This window comes from Manacus candei, unplaced genomic scaffold (assembly GCF_025592945.1).
Source record: "Manacus candei isolate 608988 ecotype Guabito, Panama unplaced genomic scaffold, ASM2559294v1 h1tg000003l, whole genome shotgun sequence".
Taxonomy (NCBI): Eukaryota; Metazoa; Chordata; class Aves; order Passeriformes; family Pipridae; genus Manacus; species Manacus candei.
In genome coordinates this window covers 16,476,025-16,498,958 of record NW_026138051.1, presented here as the reverse complement: position 1 = coordinate 16,498,958, position 22,934 = coordinate 16,476,025, and the positions used below count along the sequence as shown (strand labels likewise).

The following is a 22,934-nucleotide window of genomic DNA, read 5'->3' as shown; positions in this document are numbered from 1 at the left end:
ATTTCTTGCTCTATCCTTGTTAAGATTCTATCATTAATGCAGCCTATCCTGCTCCAGTGGGCAAGGAAATGCAATGGACTGTCTGAAGCATCACTAATTCCCTCTGCAGCCCAGTTCCACCCTTGTGAATCTCACTTTATTTCTGGCATTCTCATAATTGCACAGTATTTTCAGGCTTCAGACTTACAAAACCAGCTACAGTGGTTGGAAAATTCATAAATTTAAATTTATAAATCTGCTACACAATAATTTCTGAACTGTAACAATGAAATTTATTCCAATACCTTCACAGCAAACTCCATGTTTGTGGCTATGTGTATACACCTCTTGCAAACAGAGTAGGAACCAACACCAATATCTTCCTTCAGTTCATAGACATCAGTGAACTGGGCACTGTTTCCATGAAGCTGCTTCAAAAAAAAAAAAATACAAATTCAAATTGTCATCTAAACCAACAAGATGCTCTTTGCCATGACAGTTTCCAACAGCAGAAGTTTCTCCTGCTTGCCCATGATTTCTCTTTTGAATTCTGCCTCCAGAAAACCTGCAGCTGACTTTTTAGAATTCAAAAATATCCCAGGGAAGTATTTTAATAAGGTACATTTTATAATGGTCTCCCCCCCCAAAAAAAAAGAACAGGCTGTGAATACTAAATATTGCTCAGTCTCTGACATGTTAAAAAAGTTTCCCAAAAACCCAAGTGTTACCTGTACTATGGGCAGGATGTTGGTGAGAGGGGATATTTTATGGTCTTCTGCAGTAGTAGTTGCAACAAAACTAAATCCTTTGAAGAGCTGATGGGCATTTGCACTCGGTGGGACTCCTGGAGAATCTGGTGGCAGACACATGTGATTAGTGTGGACAAATCCCAGCAAAATAAGGCTATTTTTATACATTTAAGAGAGTTACCCTACAAGAAACATTCTGAGGAAAGGAAGGGAAGCAAACAAGAATAACACCAGATAAGACTTCTAGTTTTTTATCTGTCTGCTCTTACTTCTGTAACAAACACAAAGCAAGTGTTCCTGGGTCTTGTCTGAACTGGAAAACACTCCAGGAATTAGTGTGTGAACATATGTTTTTAGGGAGAAATTTACTGCAACACAACTTTACTTATGAAAAAGAAATAAAGATCGTGGTCTTGTGTTCAACAACTTCATAACACAGAAGAGCAACCAGATTGTGCTGCTTCAGTGGTGCATGTGCTGCTGGCAAGGCACAAGTGAGGCAGTGCAAGAATATTTAATTAGTGATATTACTGAATAATTAGAACCCAGTTTTCCCCAGATTATATTATGTGCACCTCTAAATTCACTGTGAAGCCTCACACAGAGCACAGCTTGATAATATTGTGTGGCCTGTTAAAACCACAGACCTTCCCAAACAACAGCAAGTGGTTTTAAAAGCTGGATGCACCAGGAAAGGAAATAAAAAAATCACAAAAGAAAACCTGAAGTGAAACTTGAAGCAGACTAAGCAACAGTAATTACAATCATTACTTAAAGCAAGTCCTTCTAAGTGAAGTGACCCTAAAAATAATCACTGCTGCTATCAAATTTGGTTTACTTTTAGTATTAATTCCCCCCAAACAGTGCGTGTCTGACTTTAAATCATAACTAGAAACCACAATTCAGCTGTTAACATTTCATTTGATTTTTTTTTCTGTAGGAATCAAAGTTTAGCAGAATATTTCAAAGACCAGGAACCCTGTGAGGAGAAAACACTCCTTCAAAGCACTGGAACCCTGTTGCATCATCTCCTTTTAACTCTGTCACTGGCTTTTTTGCTTGTTGTTTTAATGTGAATTTGACCCTCTTTTCCCACAAACCTCACCAATTTACAGTCATGCACAATTAATTACCCTTTGGTGTTTTTGCTGTGAATTCTGGATCAAAACAAAAGGTGTCTTCTGGCTTTCCAGAAGCAGGTTTAAATGGAGGCTGGATTTCTCTTCTGAACAGTTTCTGAGAAGAAGGAAAAATTCAGTTAATCAAGAGTCATTGAGCCTTCCATGGGTGCTGTGATTTTGCCAAGGTAAAGGCACGTCCTCCCAGGCTGGAACTGCCCATTCTCAAACCTCTAGTCCAGGTTTTCCCTAATCCACCAAACTAAATCAGGGAAAGCAGAACAATGGCTCTGCTTTTTCCCCCCCTCTTTTACTCAACATGCTTTAGAGAAATGCAGTGCCCAAGTGATCTCAAAGCTGCAATAAGTCCCATTTACTGTTAAGGAAGAGAAAATTTCATGTTAAATGATGTCAAAGCCCCATGCAAAGGTCAGGAAGTTCTGAGAGCATTTTCTTGCTATTCCTCTTCTCCTTTCAGACCTATTTTTTGCAGGGTTTGTTTTTTTTTTTCTCATTTAATCTTCCTGCACATGAACACAGAATATAACTCAATTTAAAAAAGAAAAAGCAAACCAAACATCACAAAAGTCACCAAGGAAGAGGGACCTAAATTAATCCCAAGGAGATAATGAAATAAATGAAATAAAACACAGAAGTGGTCATCAACATCACCAGAATGAAATAAATACAAGTTACTTTCAACTTTTAAAAAAAATTATGAAGAAAAAAGAAAGCTAGAACTGCAGATCTTTCAAACTTCATTGCTGGTATTTATTTCAACATCAGTCCCTTAAGATAAAAGTAAGTAGATATTCAAGCCAAAACAAGACAACAATTTATAAAGTGTATTCACAGAAACCAGTGAAGTTTTGCTGTTACTGAAAATTCTTGTTGGTGGATTCTGCATAAACACAGTTCTTCAGAAATAAAACCACCTTTTCAGAAATAAATCCAAGAGAAAAAGAGATGGATAAGAAATAGGTGAGCACAGCATTGGCCTGATAGTCCTGCCAGCACAGCAACATCTTATTTATTCCATCTACCCTTCTGCAGGAATTACAGCAAAGAAGGGTTTTCAGAGGGGATTTATTTGATATGGAGCATCTTGCTTTTGAGAATGTTTCTGGGAAACACATCTCAAAAGATGGGAGAACCAAGGAGGAAAATCATAAGGTGTTTGTTAAAAATTTAAGCAAGAGTTGTGATCTCGCACAGACTTTGGGTCATCTCAGAGCACCAGAGTCAATATTCCAGCTGGGAATGGGATCTGACTGATAAAACAGGGATGTGCTGTGGCAACTGGAGAGAAATCCAAGAGAATTACAGGGAGCTGTGCCCTACAGGGAAGCACCAGGCAGACACTGCAGAGGAAGATTCCTGCCCAGAGGGAACACCAGCATCCTCTCCCAGCTACAAATGCTCTAACTTCAGCTTTAGAAAGCTGCAACTCTTAATTATTTAAAAATTAAATGCCCAATTCATAATTAATAGTCTCTGTACCGTAAATACACCAGCTCCAGATGCCAAGGAAGATGAGAGCAGCAGCCAGGATGTGACAGTCAGCACTGCTGCACTTTGTTGGGCCCTATTCACATGCAAATACTGACAATGCTACAACACACAGGAAAATTAACAAGGGCTTTAGCATTCAGATCATTTTGTACTTACATTCCAGTCAACAGTAGAAAAAAAAGGATGTCTCTTGATTTCTTCCACTCCATCTGAACCAGCTCCTGAACAGAGAAAATACTGTATTTAACACACTTTCGGGTAAATCTTTGAAGATTGCACTAAAAATTGGTTCATTTCTAAAAAATCTGCACAGATGTGGTTATCTGAATGAATTGTAAATACAGAAATATCCCAAGGAGGGGATTTAGTAGAGTACACCTCATCAGGGAGGCACAACACAAGAACCTCACAAACACTGAGTAAATATTCTTTGCTCTGACACTGCCAAAGCTCACCAAGAGTCACTGATCCAAGCTCTGATCATTCATTACCAAACCCAGAAGTCACGATCCAAGCTAAGAAATGGGATCTAAACCCAAATATTACTGATCACCCAGAGCCTGAAATGAAAGTAGTTGGGTTGAGTTAGTTAAAGATCCAAATAAATGAACCAACCTAATCTATTTGATGGGTTCCTTTTAAACAACATCCTCAGAAGACTCTGTGCTTCGGGGCTGAGGAACTGAGGCATCCCAAGCTTTGCTCTAAAAAGAACCAGAGAACAAGTAAGAGAAAGAAATATATTTTACTAAAACCTGTCTACACAGATTTTAACTGAACAGTTTGATGTATCAAGGATCTACTCTTAAGTCTTGTAGAGTGCATCTATTTAACTCATCAACTTTTAAGTTTCACATTATATGTGTGGTTTAAAAGAAACAATAAAGAGAGAACATATCAGACCAAAACCACTGAGCCCCCCAAGCAAGCTTTAAGCTAAAGCAGAGTCAAAGAATTATTTCAGGAATACCTAAATATTTTCAAAGATACTTTCATATCACCAGAATCAACACCAGAAGAGTGTCACCAAATCCCAGTTACTTCCCCCGAAGTGAGTGTTACTATTCCTCTTAAAGCAAAGGGCCTCAAGTAGCTCATTGAGTCATCATATAAAAGCTCCCTGACTTTACCATTTATTTTATTTCATGAAAACTATTATGCTAAGGCAAGAAATTCCTCTGCACAACTGCAGCACCACTTGGGAGCTGCAAGTGGGGCAGCTCGTGCTCTAATCCCTCCCTTCACACATGCAACATGTAAACCCACACTCAGGGCAAGCTCCAACTGAGGGAATGAAGTTTCTCCCTCCTGCCCTTCCCCATCACCCCCTCAAAGGCCCAAGGCTCTCATGTGCTCTGGGGAAAACTCTGTGAGCGAGCACAAACACAGACAAGAACATATTTGCCCAACAGCTCTGCTCACTAAGCACCAGTTCACCCAGTCTGTCTGGCTCAACAGCCTCTGTTGTAACTGAGGCAATTTAAGATGAGAATTTTGAGCCTCTAAGTGCCTTCCATCCATCCACACACAAAGCAACACCTCATCACCTGCTGCTTACAAAACAAGGTGTGCTGTAACAGTGGCAAGGGAGTACAACAACAGGGGTGCAAATAATGCTGTTCTAACTCACTGTACCCTTCTTATCTTTATTACACACCTACAATGGAAACTAATTCATCTCTAAGACTTTAATTGCTGTAGATACTTAATGGTATTTATGATCTGGGATCTACACCTTATCAGGGGGTTTTGATTTTTTTTGTTCCTGTTTTAACTGTAGGCTCTCAGAATCATAAAATGGCTTGGGCTGGGAGAGACCTCAAAGACCATCTTGTTCCAACCCTGCCATGAGAAGGGATGCCTTCCACTAGACCAGGCTGCCCAATGAGTTATAACAAGCTGTTAAAACATGTCTAAAATTACATTTTGTGACTTCCCAAAGAGTAAGGAGAGGTACTTACTTCAGTATCATGTTCATGGTTTCGTTTCGATCTTTACCTTGGAACGGCAGGGTCCCAGTGAGCATCTCGAACTGGAAAGAACAAATGTTCATCTCAATCAACACTTCTTCCCCCAGCTGCTGAAACAAAGTGTTAAGCACTGTACTCTTCCCTACATCATCTCTACATTAGATTATCAAAATGCCACAAATCTAAAATCCTCCCAGGTAGTTACACGATGGTAACAGTGGCAAGGTGACCTAATGACGATGGAGGAACATTTTACACCTATTTATAAAGCCACTTGAAGGCAATAAAACCTCCTCCATAACCAAGTTTCAGACGTTGCCATGTTTTCAAAACTGCAAGAATAATAAATACTAGAACAGTACTTTACTTTTAATGCCAATCTGCACCTGTCAGCCTGGTGCTCTGAGGCATCCCAGCAAGGGCAGAAGTGGGAGCAGTTACTTATCCCACTGCTCCACTCCAGCTCACTCTTCAAAATGCCATTCAGACTCCTTCAAACCAAGGCTTCAAGTATGGGTTTTTTCCCTTAACTATCAAGTAACATGCAAAATAAATATATAAAGTGGCATTTCACTGTCTGGAAGGCACATATGAGCTTTATGGTGCCTCGTAAGGATTCCATACAGAGCTAAGCAGGTGAAAAGTCAATTTTATTCAAACGAGTTGCCATTATAGTGGCAATTCAGTTATTGAATTCACCCCCTTACCCAAGCATTGATAATTAAAACTGGACAAGCTTATTCTAAGTGCATTAAACCACATTCTCTCAGAGCAATGCAGTGTTTGTGACCTTAGGAAGGGAAGCAAAAGCACAGTACCATGAGGACCCCAAAGGACCACCAGTCAGCACTCTGGTTGTGCCCTCTCCTGTTTACCACTTCAGGTGCCATGTACTCTACAGTACCACAGAAAGAATAGGCCTTCTTCTCTTGATCTACTGATTCTTTGCTGAGTCCAAAGTCTACAACAACAGCATCACAAGAACACAGCCAGTAAAGAATTTCAGGGAAAAAACCAGCACATATCTAGAGATACCACAGACATTAGTTCACTACATATCACCAAAACTGTTCTCTAAGTCATTAAATGGACAAGTAGCCACCGATATTATTACTGAAATAACTTGATATTTGAAATATTACACATTTAGAGCCTTAAGATAACCAAAAGTTCCCTTTTTCTGTGTCTACTGCCTCCTTTATTCACACAAAAAAATTGGACAGAAATAAAAAGGAGTTTCAGAAGGAACACAGCCTGCATGGTCTGGTATTACTGAATGACGAATAAGTAAAATCTGACTAAAAATATTGTTGTTACATAAGCCAACATGGTTCTGCAACCTGACTCAAGTTCAGTAAAGAACAGTGTTGCATATCTGCTCCTTAATTCCCAGAATCCTTTTTTTCCTGCCAGTGAACACAGAAGTCCTTGACACTGGCTCAGCTCTCACGCTGAGGTTCTTAAATATCCCTTTTTTCATAGGGGAAATATTGCTAATCAATAATCCATTGATTATCCAGTTGCAGAAGGAAGAGAGAACTTTAAGACTGAATTAAATTTAAACAGATCCATGCAGAATTTCATAAACATCACCATTATTCCATTAAATCTTTGAGAGTTTAAAAAACTTCCTTTTCTCTTGGAATCTAACAGCAATATTTTAGATCCAAAAATACAATGAAATCTACAGGACACATGCATCACCTTAAAAGTAATTTAAAGCTTTCAGAAATTCACAGCAATTTGGTTTCCACATCATCTTTTGTTTACATCACTTCCTACAATAGATCTATTTTCATTTTCCTCACAGAACTCTTTTCCTGCATTTTTATATGTATTTAAAAGTGATAGTCCAAAAACACACAACAAAGCTTATGCAGAAAGTTGTTCAGAAAGTTCTAATGAGTGTTGCCTACCTGTTAACTTGATATGTCCTGCTTCATCAAGCAAAATGCTGAAAATTAAAATTCACATTCACCAAAACACATAAAGAGCAATGTTTACATAGAGTTATTTTAAATAGAGATTAAAAAAACATTACATCCAACTTCTGTTATTACTTCAATAAGTGAATATTATTTAATTTAAATAATATATTTTTTATATTTTATATTTGTTTACATAGTCTAGCAAAAATGTATTTAATTTTTTGACATCACTACAGTGGAAAACGTTAAGCAACAAGCAAAATACACATAAGAGTGGTAAAATACATTTTACTTTACTTTTCTGGCTTCAGGTCCCTGTACACAATTCCCAAGCTGTGAAGGTGATCCAAAGCAAGGGCCAGTTCTGCGAGGTAGAATTTCACATCTTCCTCTGTAAACATAACCTAATAAGAACTGTATAGATTTACCTTCTGATCTTGTCTTCAGTTTTTAAAACTGCAATCTAAAAAAATATAGTCCTGTCTGCCTAAATTTCAAAATCAGTCTCCCAGTTCATGAATTCACCCAAGAGAAATTATTTACTAATACAGGTTAATTATAAACTACACAAAGAACTACCTGCAATATTTAAATAATAACATCAGCAGTTACTGCAGAGCTTTAGTTAACTTTTAGGTAATAAATTTAATTGTTATATTTGGTGTAATTAACCACCAGCACTCCTTCTGGCACAATCCTAAAAAGAGAGTTTTCCACTGCATCATAAAATTTAATGATTTAGTTGCTGTATTGGGTGACTGAATTCACATCAACAATATTTAGGAAAGAAAAAATAGAAATAATTGAGAAAAAAGCATGCAAAAACAAAACACTGCTAAAAATAACAATGACAATTTACAGTGGGAGTTGAAGAACCTGCTCTGCTCTTAGGAAAAAAAATAAAATTCAAGAACCCTGGTGAGACACTGAAAAACTGATGTTGCTTATAAAGCACGAGAGAGATGCCCTTCCAAATACTCCACAGGTTGCTTCTAATTTAATACACAGAAATTGTAGCTGCTTTGGCTCTTGTCATGTTCTACAAATTACTGGAGAACCTTGAAATCTTTAAATTACTGGATTGAATGTGAGGTTTAAGTGAAATATTCCCTTATTTGTTGAAAGCAGCAGGAGTAAGAGGTGCAGCCACTCTGCTGCACAGGAGCTGCCTAACAAGGCTTAAATTAAAGTCCCTGAGCTCCCTGATTTAGAGCTGCCCTGATCTGTACTTTGAATTTTACATATGTAATCTGGTCCAGGGGCACAGAAATATTCCCTCATTTCCATAATGACAGGGGTTAACCTTGTGGGAACAATAAAGCTGTTACACCACACAGTGGCACCTGGATTTCTCTGAAGAGCACTCTGGATACTGGTTTGCATCTGCATCAGAAAAGCAAGAGTAATGTCCTTACTCCTTGGATGGCATCACTCCTTGGAGCAGCCAAAATGCAAATCTCAGAATACAATGATGCTAAAGGGCAATCTCCCATCTCCCCATAATAATGACATTTAAAGCTGTTCCCTGTGTCAAATTAAACATGATGCAAGTCAACTTCATTAAACATCACCAATAAAAACTCCCTTACACACTCACTTCCACAGCTGAAGCTCTTGTACCCACGTTGGAGTTGAAAGACCAAAGTCTTTCAATAACATCCCAGTAAATCAAATTCCTTTAAAATAATCCTTGTGGAATGCCCTGGGGAATTTCCCCTCATGTGCACTGCCCACTGGACTCTGGAAATCACCTTGTCTTCCCACCACAATGCAAAACCCTGATTTTTTTATATCTAGACACACAGTAAATATTTAAAAGTCATCACAGAAGGTAACTGAAGTCTTCCAAAAAAACACTCAGCAGTGAGAAAACTTGACAATTAGGATTTTTTTATTCCCAAAGGGAACTTCTTTCAACCCCCAGCAAGTGTTATGATGGACAGACTTACATCCCTTAGGTAACTCTTAATCTCAGTTGCATTCTGGATAATCCCAGCTGTGTTGGTGCAAGAGAATTCTTCTTCCTGCTCTACCAGAATTTCCTCTATAATTACTCAACAGAGCTTGACCTCTTTCCTACCTACTGCTCCAATAACCTTTGACAAGTTGGCCACTTGAAGCTTTTAACAGCCATTTTAGCCTCAAGATTAATTAATTTTGAGCTCAGTTCTTAGACATTATCACTGTTTACCAAGCTCAGCTTTCTTACAAAACTTAAAACCAAAAATTCCTTTAAATTCTTCCCTCTCTTTTGCCTGTTCCTAAAGTAAAATCTTTATTTTTACAGAAAGTATATGGGAAAAAAACCCCAAATTATCTCATGACCTCACATTGTGTGGATAAACAACCTCCTTCGTGCCATGAAAAAAAAAAATCAGTCAGATAACATTGTTTTCTCATCTAAGAAAGTGGCTTTTCCTGTGCTTTAGCAATATAAGTGGATTTACACTGAAAAGCTCAGTGAAAACACTGAAAAGCTCTCTTACTGTGTAGCTGTTGAGCCATTAAAAATTTAGATCTCTATAAAAGGTTTGCAAAAAGAAAATAAAAGTCCTCTCAACATGTTCATAACACTTATGGTAACATGTGATAAATATTTGATGGGAAATGTTTAAAAAAAATAACAACAGGCTGCATCACATTCCATCCTCTGAGGATTCTCTCTCCAGAAAACAGAAAGAGAAATGAAAAATTCAAGGTCTAGTTGTGTGTGAGAGTTTGGGGGAGAAGAGAGGGCTCCAAACCACTCCATGTTCCCATTCTGTGGGATTAAGGATTAGGATTTGTATTCCAGCCCCACGAAATTTTACAATGCAGCAGAAATCTCCCAGGGCTGCAGGATTCCAGGAGCACCTCAGCTGACTAAGAGCAGGAGAACTATAATATCCCCTTTCTTCAGTGCTAAATATTCATTTACTTCAGTTACGTTTCCAAGCAACAAAACATTTTTAGACAAAAGAACTGTACTTTGCAGATACCAAATTAAAACTTAGGCTACTAATCAATACACACCCAGGTTTCTTAAGGACAGAATATATTCTAGAATATGTAAGGAAAGCCCAACTAAGTTATAAAAACTTGAGTGTGACAAGAAATATGGGGGGAAACGGCTTTAAAAGGTAATCCCACACCAAGAAAAAACAACCTCTGTCTAAGAGTAGAGTGGAGATAAAATTTTAGGTACTTACCTCTTTGGATAATCGTGTGAATACATCTCCTCCCCTGAGAAAATCCAATATTAAATAGAGCTTCCCTTCAGTCTGAAAGGCTTAAAAAAAAAAAAGAGAAGAGAATAAAAATCAATAGTTGTGTGACAAAGCTGATCTACAAAATAGATCTGAGTGATTTACAACCAGGAAATCTCAGTCACAGGCAACACTTTTGTTATGGAGCTGAAATAATTCAGCGGCACATGAGGTAATTTATTGAATGATTCCTCACTTCTTCACAGAAGAAAATCTTAGTCATGAGAGATGATTAAAATACTGCTCTTTCATTTCTCCTCTGTCAAACAGGGAAACAGCAAGGATGTTAATTACTCTGGTTTCGTTTTACTCAATGAAAAGCAAAAAAAAAAAAAAAATCTCTGCTGAATTTGTAAGAATTTGCCAAATCTTTAATTTCAGGAGAACTTCACCTAAAACTTTCATGCAGGTGTGTATTTACATTCTTTTTTTTTGTTTTTTAAGCTCTGTGATTTAAAGTTACAAGAACTTAACTTGGACCCTACGAAAAAATGAGGAAGAACAAGAGCAGCTGTGCCTTCAAGTAATGAAAGGAAGTGTAGCACCAGAAAAATAAATATATATACCCACCATAGTGCAGTTTGACGATAAAGGGATGATTTACTTCTACTAAAATGTCCCTCTCCATTTTCGTACGAACTCGATCCCGAACTGGGGGCGAGAAGAAAAGAAGAGACCAGAATGAAACAAATGTATTTGGTACAAGACAAACAGAGCAGAAATGGGCACATGGAAAGGCTTTGCTCTCTGAAGGAGTATCTTTCCTTGCACCTTATTTCTTTTTAATGTTTAAGTCTCCTTCAAAGCACACTCAAAACTCTATTTCCTTCCCTGCTGCAGCTTCCTCATTGTCATCATTTTGCCAATACAGCCCAGTATTTGGTGATAATCCACATTACTTCCCAGGAAAAAAGCTCCCATCTAGATTTCAACATCAACTTCTGAATTAACTATCTGTACTGAATATATATTTTCTTATACTTTTTCCTCTTCAACTATAACAGTCCCTATTCACACACAGTGGACCTGCAACCATTAAAGTGTCTCCTGAAAGCCAAAACACTCCTGGCTCTGGCTCCCAGAACGAGAGGGAATGACTGAATTTTAACCACAGCAAAGTTTGAACATAACAAAACAACAAAAGGAGAACTGTTTATGAAATTAATTTGTTTTCATATAATGAAAAAAACCTAACCAGAATTAAATAATACAATTTAATACTTTGAAAGAGTATTTTTGACCACATAATTAAAGCTACCTGGCCAGGTTTAAAATAATTCTTAAACATGAACTCACAAGTCAGCCTGGAAAAAAGCTACTGGTGTGAACTCACTGACAAACATTTCAGATTAAAGAAACCTTTTAAAATACAGGTGCACCCAAAGCCATGTTTTCAAGTTTCAATTCAGACACACACATACCTTTTAAAGAAGCTTTTTTCAATACTTTCATTGCATAAAGCTGCCCAGCATCAGGACCAATTATCTTCCTCACAAGGAAGACCTGGCAAGATAAAGCCCATTTTTAAAATTACTGCAAGCTGAGTAATCAAATATCAACTTTCACAAAGCATTTGCAAAGCTCCTATTAATTCCAGGCAGTTTTCAGTGTTCTTTCCTGAGCACACACCTTCAAGGAAGAGCAAAATTGCATTTCCTTAATCAGATTAGAGCTGCAGCAGCACCAAGCTCTTTGAATTATCACAGTGGTCAGAAACTACAGATTCTCTCCTTATTTATCAAATAATCATTTAGAGAAATTTGTTTCTTTCTATCATTTTCTTGGACAAGGACAATTCTGGCTCCTCTGCCACGTCCCAAGAGATTTTTTTTGTGGTTTAAGACCCAAAGTCTCAAACATGGAACGGGTTTGATTAATGAATTCTGTACAAGTGGTGAGATGAAAGCAAGGAAACCTCATCATTTAAGATCAAAGCACCCTTTCCCTCTGGAATAGCAACTCCAACAGGTTTTTCCACTCTGTTCTTTCCAGGAGAGTTTTAAAGATAGATGGAACATAACTTGACACTAAGAAAAGCCTAATATGAGATAAAATAACACATTCCAAATACAGGAATCTCTACTAATATTCAAACTCCTGGGTTTTTCAATTGACAAATGGCTTGGTAGGTGCTTCTGTTCTTAAACTGCTATTCTTTTAAGAGCAATTATTAGTTAAGAGGAATGTTTCTGCTGTAAAAAACAATGTACAAGTCACAAGAGAGAGCCAAGAGCTCCCCAAAATTGCCTCTCTGATCTCACCTTATTCAGACTTTCATTAACAGTGGATTATTTACACATATACTTTGTTAGAAATTATTAACTATCTAGAAATTGTATGTATTTTTAACATAATCTTGTCAAATTTTCCATTCTACAATCAGAAATTCAAACACTGTCACTGACTAAATTGGACAGGGTTGGGAGAGGGTTGTTTTTATTTTAAGCTCTGGTTAGAAGAAAAATGTCATCATATTTCAAGGTTATCAGGTCTTTTGTTCTATGAAGTTTTGCCCAATGACTGACCTACAGCACTGCTCCCCTCTTAGGTCATGATGCTCAAATAAAGGGAATAATTTGAACACCAGCAACTAAGAAAACATCTGTAGATGAACACAATCACAATTATAAAAGCAAATATTAATAATAAGCACATACAAATATTTTAGTGCTTAATAACTAGCAGCTTGTGAGGATGTAAGGACTTCATGTACAAGTTACAAATTTTAGCTGAGAAGGCCCAAAACAGCTGCCACTGAAAACAACTGAAACACCACTGATTTATTTAATTTGCAGACCAAGTCTCCATAACCCCACATCTGCCTTGGAAAGTTATCAAAGGATGAAGAGAGAAATTCAGTGATGGACAAGTTTAACCCTTTATTTCTGTGCAAGTGTTAAATCCTGCCCTGATGTCAAAAGCAGGCTGCAGCAAACCAACCTGGTGTTTGCCAAACCCAAAGGAAGGGCCCTGGGAAGTAGGAACTGGAAAGGGAAAACAAAACACCATGAAGGCAACAGCCACTGATCTTCCCTGTTTGTTTTCTCTTTCCAATGGAAAGCAACAGAGATAAAAAGATCTCTGTGCAGTCACCACCCAGCTCCTAAAGCTGGTTCCTGAGCCAAGCACTGCCAGGTTTCAAAAGCCTGAACTCTGGGAAGTAAAATGTGTCTGAGTCAGGGCTAAGATGTGCTAAACCCTAACAAATCTTAGGACATCTCAACTCAGGAGTAATAAATATAGGAGGCCTTTTAGGTTCTGACAATGAGAAGTGTATGAGGGAGTTGGCAACCAACATTACCAGATAAAGAAATGTTTTCTTAAGCTGTAAAACATTAAGAAATATTTAAAAGTCTACACTATCACTTATTCACAGAATGCCTTCCTAATGTCTGGTTTTTTTCCTCTTTCATTCAATTCCACGCAGAGGTTTGTTCCTGCTTAAACACACAGAACCAGCAGAAGAAAAGGAATATGGAAACATATGTAAAGCTGACTGACTACTTTGTATGTGCTGCAAAAGATCTAGTTTGAGTCTGGTTTTAAAAAATAAATTACCTTCTTATACACTTGGATTAATATTTCAACTACTATTGTTTCAAACTAGTGACTGAGATATTAGATTTCATTTCTGCAATGTGACACCAAGTGGCACATTACAAAAAGAAATTATTGTAACAAAGCTGCCATATTTCTTCTCTTTGCTATTTGAATAATTGTTCACTTAGTGTCTTTAAGCTGCAGATCACTTGACAGATACAGCAAAATGAAAAACCTGAAATATGTTTCCCAGGTTATTTTATCATCTTACCTTTCCAAATGATCCCTGTCCAAGAACTTTAAGTAGTTCAAACTGTGCTGGATCTGCTTTCTCACATCCTTCTTTCACGTGGTGTGTAATAGGAATTTCTTTCACGCTTCCTTCATCCTGTTGTTTCAAAGCAAACAAAATACAACAGTGAACAGGCCTGGATTAAACAACTCTTGCTAGAAGAGCATGTAAATACTTGGGGTTTTATTAAGATAAAACCAAACCAAGAGAAAAGATTTGAAATTCTAACAAGGCATAAAAGAAAGCTGTTCAAATGAAGAGTTTTCCCATCCATCCTTTCTTAAATAGATGGATCTAAATTTTCTAAACTGAAACAAAATTCTCAAAGAATGCCCATTTCCTTTTGCCAGAAATATTTCAGCTACGGCAAAAATTTTATTTTTTTTTCCATGACAGGGATAAATGTACAGATTTTTCAACCAAGACTTCTGTGCTTCACTTCTCTTCAGCAGCCCTTAGTTTTCCCAGTGATTACTCTTCTCATCTTTCCCTTTCCTGAAATAAGTCTTAATGAAAGCCAAATTGAATTTCATCATTTAGGGTAATTATTGCTTTTCACGGCAGCAAATAATAACTCTGGCCATCCATTTGTAGCTTGAGGAACACGCATCGTTTGGAGACCATAAATAAAATGTGAGTCATCTTAAAGACTCTGAGAATTCTTGCACCCAAGAGAAGAACAGCTCTGGGTGCAGAGCTCCTGGGAAGATTATCCTGTGTGGAGACCTCCTTCAGGAGGGTAATTCTGAGGTAGGTGAGTGATTTAATGTTCTGTTGACTTTTCCATGTCCCTCTCATCTTGAGCAAAGCAGCTCCAGTTGTGCAAAGACAAACATTCATGATGAAAACAAATCTGATGATGTACTGCAGCTTTTATGGTGTAAGAGAAGCTGCTGGGAGCCAAAACGAGTGAGATGGCAAAATAAGCACCCTTGAAATTCAAAATTACATGCTAAGACCTACAACAGCTTGCACAGAGAAGGAACAGCACCTCTCAGCCCTACACAGAATATCAACAAACTTCTTCTACACAACCCAATCACAAAAAAACTCCCACCTGATTTGCAGTACTTCACCTTTGGGGCATCCAAATTATTATCAGCTGTCTCCTAACCTCTCTTTAAGGTCTTCATCTTGACAGATTCTCTTAGCAGAGACCCAGAGATAAACCCAGCCAACCTGCTGTGTGTTACTGTCCCTGGATGACAAGTGCAAACAGCACCAGAAAAAGGCCTGACCACTCGATGAAACGCTTGCTTTTCAGAAAGAACATCATTCTATATTCATTCTATATAACATTTCTATAGTCAGGTTGACTATAGAAAGTCTTGCTGCCCAAGACTGTGAATTAAAACTCATCATCAGCTTTTTCAGGCTTGATACAGAAGCACCTGGATGAAATTCTCTAAGTGGGTTTACACAGAAATTCAGTCTAGAAATCAGATCACCTAAATTCATCCATACTTACTGCAATAATTAAAGGTAAAAAAAGAGGCAATCATCACACTGCATTAACTGCCTCTGCCTTAATTGCTTTGTTTGTCCAGAGGGAAAAAGAGAGTTCAAACACATATCTTAGTGTATTCACAGAGTGTAGTCCAGCACACGAGTCCTTCCCCTCCCCTCTATCTCTTATTTCACTCTCTTTCTGGGAAAGGCCTGTTTGTTCCCCCTGCTTCCCACACAAAGGTAGGTTTGAACACAAGGCACTGCTGGAAACAGCGTTAATTCTCTAAGTCACACTCCAAACTACTTTATTTCCCTCTCTGGTCACAAAACCCAGCTGACAAACACTGAAGATCCAGGGCAAATGTCCCACCTTCATCTCCTCCATCCATCTTGGTGACTATGCAAATATGTAGTCAGAGCAAAGATGCACCTATCTTTTCATTTTCATCTATTTTTTTAAACACTGCCTAATTTAAGGCAGGTAAGAACAGCAGCAATTCAAGTCACCTGATGAAAGCAGCAAGTTGTCTAATTATACACCAAGTTGTACAACAGACTTAATGGCTGGTTCTTCCTAAGAAATATGTAAATACTCTATTTAGAAGCCTTTTTTCTTCACCATCCTAATTTGTATTCCTAAACACTGGGAACCTTTGCATGAGAAAAGATCTTTAAGAGTTCACCCTCTCCGGTGTTTATCACCCACCTCGAGTCATTAGCCTGTGACATCACACGTGGTTGCTGCGGAGACTGAGAGTATTTCTGAATGTGAACTCGGGAGAAAAATGTTTTCCATGCAAATAAAGACTAACTTGAGATGGATGAAATGAGTTATTTTTTCTTATAAAAAGTGTTTTACCTTCACAAAAGATGTCTATGTAATTTCACCTACTTAACCAGCATTAAGGTACTAAAAACTGGCCTGACTGAAGCATAAAGAGACCTCCACAAGAACGGAGCAGATAAAGAGCTGAACAGCCACCAGCCAGTTTCATTTTCATTTCTAGTCTGGCCTCCACAAATTGCAAGATTTGGTTATCTGATTCTGTGCTCTGCTGCTCGAGCAGCAGATTATTTCTGAGCTGAGGTACCAGCTCCCACCGAGCCTTGCACCAGAGGGAACTATTCCCAGCAGGTTCTCCAGGAGCCAAAGTGCTCCAAGGAACACCGGGTGGCTTTGTGCCACCTGACTTGTTACAGCCTCTCTGGGATGTGGCTCCAGCACCCGACAAACAAGCTCAGCAACATCCTGCTCCTGGTTGAAGAACAGTGAAAGACAGAAGAGACAGACAAGCCAGTGCTCAGCTCTCCCTGCTGCATGTGAGGCAGCTCTGACACTGTTTATTTGCTGCTCCACACCAGGAAATGTCCAGGCACCACATGGTTCTATCCCCAAGAGTTTATTCTCCAAATCCCTTACTTACAAAAGTTGTTGCAACACAAAGCAGTGGTTACACAAAGCTGGCAATATTTACTTATAGAATCCCAGACTGGTTTGGGTTGGAAGGGACCTGAAAGCTCATCCAGTGCCACCCCTGCCATGGGCAGGGACACCTTCCACTAGCCCAGGTTGCTCCAAGCCCCGTCCAACCTGGCCTTGGACACTCCCAGGGATGGGGAGTCCACCACCTCTCTGGGCAAGAGATACCTGACACCCTCTTTATGATTTTGATCAAAAACATAAGGATGGCTGTGTTGAAAAACAATGTCCAATTTCTCCTGGCAAAGTCGGGTGTTTCACCACACACGGGATTAGGGTGGAGTTTAGCCCCAGGTTTAGCCAGCACACAGAACACTCACCTTCAGCATCTCCCAAATACACACATCACCGAGGCACTGGACAAAAATTATGCTCAATAGGGCTTATCTGGGGTATTTCTACATAAAAGCAAAAATTAACATACTGGTGTAAAAATTAATTCTGTTCTAAACCAGCAGGAATTAAGGACCTTTGAGGTCTGAATGTATTAAAAACACAAAGAAAGAGCAGATGACAGTGTAGCAAGAGCAACATGAAGCATCTGTATAAACGGTTCAAGGGTGGCCTGAGCATTTTCTGAGGCTCTTGAGCACACAGAATCTCTCCATAAAGCTCTGCCTCACGCAGCAGATTTTCCCAAACAAGTCACTTAAAGCCTCTACCCAAGTACTAATTTCCAAAATCATCTTTGAGACTGAAGAGTCTCTTCAGATCTTGGTCAAAGAAAATGATGGGTTCAAAAGTTATTAGAGAGCAGGGAACGCAGAAATTTTATTTCCAAAGCAAGTTATGCTACTGAGTGTCTGAAGTGAACAGATACCAAACACACTTACGTGGTAGGAATATGGTTCACCTTCCTCCATGGGCTCATCTGCCATTTTAAGGCCATTTAGCTGGAGAGGGGAAGGAAAAAAAGAAAAAAACCAACATTAAAACACAACAATTTCAAATTAACAGAGTTCCTCATTTGACCAATTTACATTTCAGAGCACACAAGTGAAAACTCATGTTCTTGTTGCTCTAATTTAAAACCGTAGTTTCAAACAAACACTACTACTCAGTAGTTATATTTAGCATCTCCCTTATGTATCATTTAGCATAGCCCTTTGTAAATGCCATCATTATTATTATGTCAGTGTTATTTAATTGGAATTAGTTTAAAATTCCTTCTTTAAAAGCTATAGACACCATCCATACAAGATGACACTCATATAAAATCCCTGTTATGCACAAAGTTTGTGTACAGATGTTTTTCAGAGACCTAAAACCCTAAAATCTCATGATGAAAATTAATTTGCAGTTTGAAAAGATTCACAAGTGATTTCAAGTCTTTTTGAAAACAGCAAGTCCAGAGCTGCAACAAAAAAAAGTTTAAAAGTTAAAGCTCTCCCTAAGAAACAAACAATTCAATGCTGAAACTGTAAAAAAATACCAAACCTCAGAAATATGAAGGATGTGCTCTGCTCAGACATGCAAAGCATTAATTAAAAACTGGAAATACCTGACAAAAATGGGTGAATCCCATTATGGATTTTGCTAGTAAAACCTGCTACTTTATATGTGTATTGTTCAGCATCACTACCTTTATGTGGCACAGATCTCACCCCAAAATATCAGAAATAACAGAAGGAAATTCAAACAATATTTTTTTACTGAAATAAGAAGTTAAACCATTAAGTTCTTAGACTGGGTAATGACTTTTTTCTTGCTGTTGTACTTCTGAATTTATCTAAAATCCCTGCCTAAGATACCAAAATATGGGAATTGGTAAAACACAGGACCACAGAGACTCTGGAAATGCCACCCAGACCATGCCCCTATTTAAACCAACCCCCAAATGTGGATGAACAGGAAGGGCTGGAGAGGCAGGTTGGTACCACCCCAGCAAACCTCAACCACTTCCACTGCTGCTACACACTCCTGATTTTAACTGGAGCTTTTAACAGCTAATTCATAAACTAATGACTTTGATAAAATTAAATCTCTAATTTTTGCGTCAAGACACCAGCACTTATTTTTGGATTAAACCCTCACCCAGTTTAACCAAGCCCTGGTATGTTCAACCCATGTTCATCATCCATCTCTCCTGTCTTACCCCCCTTATTTCTAAAAGCCTAAAATCACTCACCCATTACCCTGAATTGAGAACCCAGTGCTAGAAACTGACATCATTTATTTCCTTTTTTTGTCCAAATATTTATTTTTCCAAACTAGATGCTGGGAGAGGTGAGACACCCACTATGCCTTGTTACTGTGTGAATTAACTCAATACCTCACGAAAACCCACCAAATTTCAGCCCAGCTCTGACCTCCAACCTCACTTCAGATGATGGCATGTAATTTCTTTTCACGATTACACTCAAGTGTGAATTCATGTGAGACCCACCAAAATTGACCAAAAAACTTAATTGGACCTAGTAATAAAAGGGGGTTCCACTCAAGATCCTCCTTTGTCATTCACGGACTTTACTTTGAAGCACATTTAGTGCACATTTCACCTTTTCTTTCTTTCTTTATGGTTAATATTTTCCAAATTTTGTTACACTTTATCTCAGGAACCAACACTTCCAGCCAGAAGAACTATATATACACTGAAAACAGCAAAACAGGCAATCAGCCACAAAAAAATGGGGTTTTGAACCCAGAAATCAGTGTGTTATTTGATCTATTTTGTCCCTGAGCACACCATATAACCATACTTTCAACCTGCTGGCAAATCAAATACAGCAAGTTATTGGATTTTTTATGGCAGGCAATCATCTTAATTAACAATTTCCTATTGTACACTTTTCCCCTTCATTGTTGCTCCTTGGATTGTGTTTGTTTTTTCCTGCCCAGTCTCTCTCTTCCGATACAGACTGGGACACCTGCCAGCTTTTACTCCAAAGAATTTCATGTTCAAGGGCATGAATCCACTTTTATTACTTAATATAACAACTACACTTCTGCCTTATTTCTTTGTGAACCCTGGTCACTGTCCATTAAGAAAGAAGAAAAAAAAAACAAAACAAGTAACAAAACACAACAAACCTGTCGGAACTCAAGTAGTTTTAGTCATTCAATTAAAAAAGCCAATGGCAAAAATTAAATCTTTACTGTTCAATTACTTATATTGTACAAGTTGCAGTGACTAGAAGTTTCCACTGTCCCCCTTATTAGGCAAAAAAGAAAAGTGACAATTAATACTTATTTCCCACCTCTGTGGAAAGCAGAGGTGGGAAAATTCAGCTTCCTCAATCAAAGTGCAACTCCTTTTACTGATTTAATCATGAATATTTATGCACAAACATACGTAGAACACAACTATTTTGACCTCTAAGTAATTACTTATATTACTAAATATCTATGAAAGCAAAAACTTAAATTCTTATCAACCAATAGAAACACAGATGTCTGTAAAGAGAACAGTTAAAGAAGCCAGGCTGTGATTCTAAAGAGGTTCCTTCATCCTCGAATCATTTTACGGTTCAGTGCTGCCAAAGTCCTACAACCAACTGAACATTTTAAATATTAACTTCCATGAAAACACAACTTGAAACTCAGACATTCAACAAACAGTGACAATCTTTCCAAATGCAACTTTAGGAATACAGAAAGTGCTTCACATTGTTGATTAATACAAAATAACAAAAGAAACTATGCCAATAGATGAGCTCCAAGCTTAGGTTGGACCACCTGGCAGGGAAGAACTTACTTTTCCAGAGGTGCAGGTTCAGGGAGCCAATGCTCTGAGTCCCAACTGCTCCTGATTTAAATAGTTGCCCTGGATCCCATGACCAGCCAGGACCAGACCCCATTCCCTTGGGAGAATATCCAAAGGGCATTGTGGGCTGCTAAAAGGCTTACCTACTATTGCACATGTTTTCCTTCTGATAATTACAGAGGAATCCCAGTGTTACCAAAGATTTGAACCCTCTTCCCCCCCATATTAAGGATGTTTTGGCCACTTAGGTGGTAAATGTGTGATGGTTTGGCTGAAAGAAGCCAAAGGTCAGCAAAAATGCCAAACCACAAGGAAAAGCAGGAGAAGGTGTAAAGCTGGTTCATCCTGCCCTGTTCCTACAGGTCTTCATTTAGGTATTCAAACAGAACTAAAAATGTTCTAGAAAAAGCAGAACTGGGAATTTTATCATCACACAATTATTAGAAGTGGAAAGCATATTCCACTCCCATAAAATCTTGGTGGCTTCAAACGGGTAAAATTCTACCTAAGGATCCCCAAAAGCTCCTGATTCCTCCACAGTTCCTCCTTCCATTTGGGAAGTCACTGCAGCAACAGCAGACCTGCACCTTAATTCTCCCAAATGAACACAGGACTAACCAGTTCCCTTCCCCACAGACAGAAGTACCACCTCAAACACTTATTTCAAAATATTCCAGTGGAAGCTTACATTGGAAACCCCAATTATTTCAAAAAGACTTTGAAAACAAATCCTTTGAACAAAAATCCTGTTAGGACGATTACATTTGTTCCTCATTTATTCTTAATTACATTTATAGAGAGTTTGAATCATTAACTTAATTAGCAACACACTGGCCTACTGAGTAATTCCTGGGATAGCTCTGAGGAATTTGAGGGTTCTGTGCACAGCCAAAAAGGTGAGGAGTTCTATTATTTTTTTTTAAAATATCTAAAAGTCAGTGTGAACAAAACTGAAGCTTAAAGACACATGATCTTCCTATGAAACATCCCCAACTCTTCTCCACTATTCTCATGCACTCTTTAACACACCAACTGACAGAGGAAGATAAAACAATCTGCCTTATAACAAAATAAATTAAAAAAACTGAAACCCATAATCATTACAAGGGAAAGTTATAAAGCTCTTTTCCTATGGCAAATAAATCATACATTCAGCCAAGACACCAAACCTTCAGCCACATATAATTACTGGTTTGAAGGGAACATTTTGATCCTTCCCATTATGAGATATCAGAATTACGTGTGCCTCAAACTAGTTACAGCTCTGACAAGACACAAACCTGACCCCAAGCACAGGGATCACTGAATTACCAAAGCACTTGAGATCTTTATGATTGTAACTCCAGAATCAAAGGGCATAAACCAGCCAGCCTCAAAATCACGTTTAATGGCAGGTAATTCTGGAAAAGGGTAAGATTTAAACTTGATGAAAACAACATACTTCGAATTTTATTCTTAATGTAGTAAAGAAGTACATCTACATAAAGACCAAAATTCTATATATTATGAATTAACAAATCACATAATTCCTTGGATTTAGGGTTATTGAGAAGTCTCTCCAAAAGTATCCTGCAGGAAGCAAGGTGAGCCACCTGCAACAGCCCACTGGCTCCTCTTAGAGCCCAGAATACCACAGCACATTTCCAAAATTACCTTTAAAAGTGGTATTCCAAACCAGAAAATCATTATTATTGCATTGCAGCACTTCTCAATGCATAAAGACACTCATTGTTTTCCCTTTAAGAGCATTAATGCGCATACTTTCTTTTTTTCTTTTAAAGGCATCTTGTTCTGAAAAGTCTTTCTAAAATTGTTGCAGTGGTTGAGGGTACTTCATTCAAATTAGGGGCAGTACTTTTACTTTCTTTCCTTAAGGTAACACCACGGGGTTGTGGAGATTTTCAGAGATGCACAACTAGGTAGCTGAGTCATCCACGTCACTGCCAGTAATTACTCACAAAGGAGTTAT

General features: G+C 38.2%; 1 protein-coding gene across 4 annotated transcripts in view; it reads right to left on the bottom strand.

Moving 5' to 3' along the window:
* The window catches only part of RPS6KA6 (ribosomal protein S6 kinase A6), a 31,798-nt gene that overhangs the window by 5,793 nt on the left and 3,071 nt on the right, over window positions 1–22,934 (bottom strand). For 3 of the 4 annotated variants that reach the window (XM_051786026.1, XM_051786040.1, XM_051786050.1), the window contains exons 2-15: window positions 18,096–18,155; window positions 14,313–14,429; window positions 11,923–12,004; window positions 11,072–11,152; window positions 10,445–10,524; window positions 7,554–7,660; window positions 7,245–7,282; window positions 6,147–6,289; window positions 5,320–5,390; window positions 3,974–4,062; window positions 3,515–3,579; window positions 1,862–1,964; window positions 708–832; window positions 285–410 (exon numbers count right to left, since the gene is read on the bottom strand). In XM_051786026.1, coding sequence (XP_051641986.1) covers window positions 285–410; window positions 708–832; window positions 1,862–1,964; window positions 3,515–3,579; window positions 3,974–4,062; window positions 5,320–5,390; window positions 6,147–6,289; window positions 7,245–7,282; window positions 7,554–7,660; window positions 10,445–10,524; window positions 11,072–11,152; window positions 11,923–12,004; window positions 14,313–14,429; window positions 18,096–18,155 — 1,287 coding nt within the window. The remainder of the gene's footprint in view (window positions 1–284; window positions 411–707; window positions 833–1,861; window positions 1,965–3,514; window positions 3,580–3,973; window positions 4,063–5,319; window positions 5,391–6,146; window positions 6,290–7,244; window positions 7,283–7,553; window positions 7,661–10,444; window positions 10,525–11,071; window positions 11,153–11,922; window positions 12,005–14,312; window positions 14,430–18,095; window positions 18,156–22,934) is intronic. The other variant, XM_051786033.1, reaches the window with a different exon arrangement.